This window comes from Bremia lactucae, assembly GCF_004359215.1.
Source record: "Bremia lactucae strain SF5 chromosome Unknown BlacSF5_NotPlaced_178_SHOA01000114.1_533860bp, whole genome shotgun sequence".
Lineage (NCBI taxonomy): Eukaryota > Oomycota > Peronosporomycetes > Peronosporales > Peronosporaceae > Bremia > Bremia lactucae.
In genome coordinates this window covers 186,466-190,948 of record NW_027152191.1, presented here as the reverse complement: position 1 = coordinate 190,948, position 4,483 = coordinate 186,466, and the positions used below count along the sequence as shown (strand labels likewise).

Here is a 4,483-nt window from a genome sequence, read left to right as displayed (position 1 = left end):
AACTACCTCACTGCACGCAAGAAAAGCTTGTCTAATTGCTTCCTCGCTGTGCTAGGGTGTGTGCCTAAGTAGAGTGTGGCCGCATTACGACGTGCCCGCCTACAGCCACCTTCACTATTATCAGTGCACGTTGGCTAGTACTCAAGCAGACTAGCGAATGGTGCCCCGTTACAGAAACCGGTACTTACCTTTTTATGTTCTTATGTATTGATGAGAGTAGAGTAGTGGGTCCGACAGCTCATGGGCACATCAAAAATTGTGTTGACGTTTGGCAAATCTCAGTGGCCTTATTTTTGTACATGAATTTCAGTGCTTGTCGACTTTTGTACGTAATTTCTTGTTCAAGTATCATCTTGATATTCGACAAATAAATGACGTAAAAGTCTTTACGAGGGCTCCCAATTTTAAGTCCAGGGTGTGTGGCTATACCCGTTCCCTATATTTAGCATTTACAACTATTATTAATTGAACTCGAACTCTATGTAAGAAGCCTTTAACCCCGCCCCTTGAAGTAGCGTTGAAAATATGTGTCGTGCGCTGTCGCTACTAATTACTGCTTATTAGTAGGATTACAAAATTGCTCGGGTCAAGCAAGTAGCCTGTGTATCAAAAGTAGGGTAATGCTTGCCAAGGTTTATCAGAATTAATTCGAGAGGCAAATAATAATAATGTTTTTTTGGAGTCGTAAATATTTTTCTATAAATTAAGATGTCGGCGATGTCATAGATCCAGAACACTATAAGCGGAATGAAGTTGCGTCCTACGCCATACTAGAACACTCCTTCCTCATTGCTCATTTGCCGCAAATTTTCTGAGCAATCGTAGTGATACTTTTACGTCCGTAAGGAATGTAACTCGCCGAGTACCTGCATCGAATGTGACGAGTCAGCAATTTTTTTATAACTATAAAATCTGACAGTTGCAAACCAGATCGCCGCCCCACACTGAATGAAAACAAAGAGAAGAACCACCAAACCGAGTTGTGGCGTCTGTGAGAGCAATAGCTGACATAAAAAAATATCGGCAATAATAGCCTTCTAGCAAACCTACTGCAATAGAAAGTGTTAGTACCACCACTATCATTGTGAGATAGATGAAGGCTGCAACGCATCGAATTGGTTTAAACATGAGCTTCACTTGCTGCCTTGGACCCACAAGAAATCCAGACCTGGATGAATCGACATTTATTGCAGCTCATTCAATACTCGCAATACAAAGAGCACATCAAAAACAACTTAAATGTTCCTCGTACCCGCAAAGCGAAATGATAGTGCCAAAGCTGTAGGTGATGCCAAATTTAGTGCCATTATCCGCACCCACGATCAGGGCGAACGTTGACTGGCAGGAGCAAATACGATGCAGTAGATTGCCAAAAGCATATTAGACTGTATTCGCGGCTTCATTGACACAAGCTCATAAATAGTACCCCGAAGGTCACAAGAAATCCGAGTACGAAACACGACACGAAACCAATCATGCGCTGCTTCTTTGATAGACTTGGACATGTACTGGTAAGCGTGTCCGACTCCGACGACGAAGAGGCACCTGACTTAGTCGTCGTCTTGTTGTCACTTACAACATTTGAAAATGTTTTGCTTGCATCGTTCGCCGCGCCAGCGACTTTGTCACCAGCGTCGCTAATTACGGATATGATCTGATCCATTTCTGGTGTTCTAAATGACTACTTAATAAAGGGATATTGCTAACAAGATCAATTTCAGAATTTTGAAATGAAATGCTCTTCGCCAACTGTAACGGGGTTACAGAAGTATTATTTCCTATAAGAATAATGATAAATATTATTTCTATGAGAGGAAATAAATAAGGAAGTACAAAATTATTATCTTTATTAATTTTGATTTGAATATTTCCAATATTACCAAATTTGATATATTGATGCAATAAGACATTAGCACGATTGGTTGATTTAAGTCTAAATCAACCCCGCCAATCGTCACAAGACACGATTGTGCGGTGCGCACGTAGGCGCCATACATAGTTGATTATAAGTATAATAAAGTCAGTAATCGATATATGATCGTTACGTAGGAACTTAATATATTAATACAGTTTTACTTCTTCTCTATTTTAGACCTTAGAATTTACCTTTTTTACTTAAGACTTCTTAGCTATCTGGAGTCTTCCTCTGCACGTCATGTCCCACCTTCATTGTAATCAGTGTAGGTTGACTAGTACTGTTATCAGTAATAGAAAAGGGTGCCCTGTTACACCTGGCAGCCCTTCGTAGTCCGTTCATCGGCCTACGCACGTTCCATCCAACATCGGCATGTTGGATGAAGAAGGAGGGAGTATTTAAGCCCCTCAAGAAGGCTATCACGCAATGCGTGAAAGGTTTTCTCACTTGAGTGACCTTGAATGGAAAGCGATCAAGCGCATGAGTTCGATCGTAGGCGGGCCAGCAGCTATCGGCACCATGCTGCTCACTCTGAACACAGACGAACAACATGCGGCCATAGCCGAGTTCATACAACATGAACTCGACGGAGCCCAAGAAGAAGTAGCCTTGCTTCACCAGCAAAACTTTCAACACACGGAGGTGTCAGGAGAGCAGGGTGCTTAGCAGTTGGAATTGTTAATACAGCATCATTTACATGCTGCTAGCGGGCCGACGCTTCCACGTCGATACGAAAGCTTAAAGATAGAAATCTTTAACTTTAAGGCAGTTGTAGGCGACCAAAATCAGGGCTCGAGCCGAGCTCCTGGATTTAAAAATGGGCAAGCGTGACCTTCACGCTTGTGCGCAGCAAACACGATACCTGGTCAGTTATTTCGTGAGTCATCCAATTGATGAACAAACACAGGTAAATGTGCTCTTTAAAGGTCTTGCAGACGGTCCTGACGGCAAATTCAACAAAATTGATCATGAACATGTTAATGTACCAGTTCGACAAGCGCGAATTTGCAACAGCGTCAAACCCGCGTCCTCCCCTATTCTTGGCGAAAAGTCGATCGTTTCGCTTAGTGACCGAAGAACTTTCCTCTGCCAAGGAAGAACCGCTTTCATCATACAGGAGTTCAAATCCTGGATTAAATCCATTAGTTTTATAGTACTAAGCGACTCTCTGAATTTAAAAGTCTTCCTCTGACTTGCTCTGAGGCTAAAGCTACTGTGTAAGCCCCGCACCCACCCAGTGGGTTACGTTGGCGAGCTTAAGTCATACAAGGGTACTTCTCAGGATGATTTGGAGGCATTTGTCGCCGAGAATCATCCTGAAAAGTGCCCTCAAGTATTTCGACTTAAAGTAACGACTAGATTAAGCGTATATGTAGTGGAGCAGGAGGACCCCAGTCTTAAACAGACTTTCGTTCACTTTGTAGCTTATCGTCCTCCGAGACGACACGAAAACGAAGGTCCAGAACCTATGGACCTCTTGTATGTAGAGAGCGTGAAACCTCGCTCCTCTAGTCACAACAATATTGCAAAAATGTAATCGTTGTCAAAGACGGGCAGCAACGCCTGCCCCACGCCCAGTGCCTAGAAACACTGAGCAAAACAATCGACCTCCCGCTAGGAGCAGCGGAGGAAGCGGATTCAGCGCTGTTGCAAAACCGCAACGGCGAGGCGATCGTAAGAAAAAAACGGTGGGGGTCAGTAGGTGTGGAGCACCCTACTGATCCAGCAACGTCAAAAGAATTTGCAGGCTTTTTGACGAAAGTTGCTCCTCACACACAAACATTGTGTGTAACTGCCCCGGGGGATGAGGTTAACATCATCACCTTAAGTAAAAGTTTTTAAATAAGTTTGCCACTTAAGTACCTAATCGATTGTGGGGCGTTGAGTAATTTTATTAAACGCCAATCGCTAGAAGATCGCAGCCTCGAAAATATTAAGCGCAAATCTTTCTAACGACGATGACAGTGCGCCTAGCAGCAGGTACATCCGTAACAGTTAAGAAACGTGTAGTTAATAACCACTACACATCAAACTGAAACAGTACGATGATGGTTTCATCGTACAAGATTTGGATGACAAATTTGATGTCATCTTTGGATTACAATGGATCAGAAAGTAGGAGCCATATATAAATTGGCAACATCAAGCCGTGACGATGCCTATCTCTTGTTCATCAGATGGCCAACTGATGAATGTCTTGGAGCGTCCACAAGCGTGTGGATATCCTACGAGTGAGTGTGATGGTCACTTGTGGTTCAGTCGATTGCACGACTGCACAAGATCACACTGTGGAGTTAGTTCCTGACGGCAATGCAAAACCACATGCAGCGTTGAAGCTCCACCATTGTGACGTAGGCATAACATCCGACGGCTCTGCACAAGCACAGGCAGCGTCGAAGTTCGACCACTCGAATGATTCGAGTAGTACGAAACAAGGATGCTAGCTTGGAAAGAAACATCGAAGAAAATAATCAACGCCTGTTTATAAGAGACAGTGTAATAGTTCTAGATCGACTGGAGAGTCGATCGTAGAGGATCTAGCTGTGATTGCGAAACCATAGCTAGAGG

At 43.4% G+C, this 4,483-nt stretch overlaps 1 protein-coding gene across 1 annotated transcript; it reads right to left on the bottom strand.

Moving 5' to 3' along the window:
• Positions 1 to 647: 647 nt before the first annotated feature.
• On the bottom strand, positions 648 to 1,677 carry CCR75_007966 (uncharacterized protein). Its single transcript, XM_067966022.1, has 5 exons — positions 1,427 to 1,677; positions 1,253 to 1,338; positions 1,072 to 1,168; positions 928 to 1,004; positions 648 to 866 (listed from the first exon to the last, which is right to left on the bottom strand). Exons 1-5 carry the CDS (start codon positions 1,661 to 1,663, stop codon positions 794 to 796), a joined length of 570 nt encoding a protein of 189 aa, XP_067816469.1. The 5' UTR covers positions 1,664 to 1,677; the 3' UTR covers positions 648 to 793.
• Positions 1,678 to 4,483: the final 2,806 nt, after the last annotated feature.

Bases quoted from the DNA above. Each gene is read 5' to 3' on its own strand.
- CCR75_007966 (XM_067966022.1), bottom strand. From the start codon at position 1,663: ATGGATCAGATCATATCCGTAATTAGCGACGCTGGTGACAAAGTCGCT. The intron at 1,339-1,426 runs GTACTATTTATG...TGCTCCTGCCAG, and splicing joins GATTTCTTGTGACCTTCGGG to TCAACGTTCGCCCTGATCGT. The intron at 1,005-1,071 runs GTACTAACACTT...TTTTTATGTCAG, and splicing joins ATCTCACAATGATAGTGGTG to CTATTGCTCTCACAGACGCC.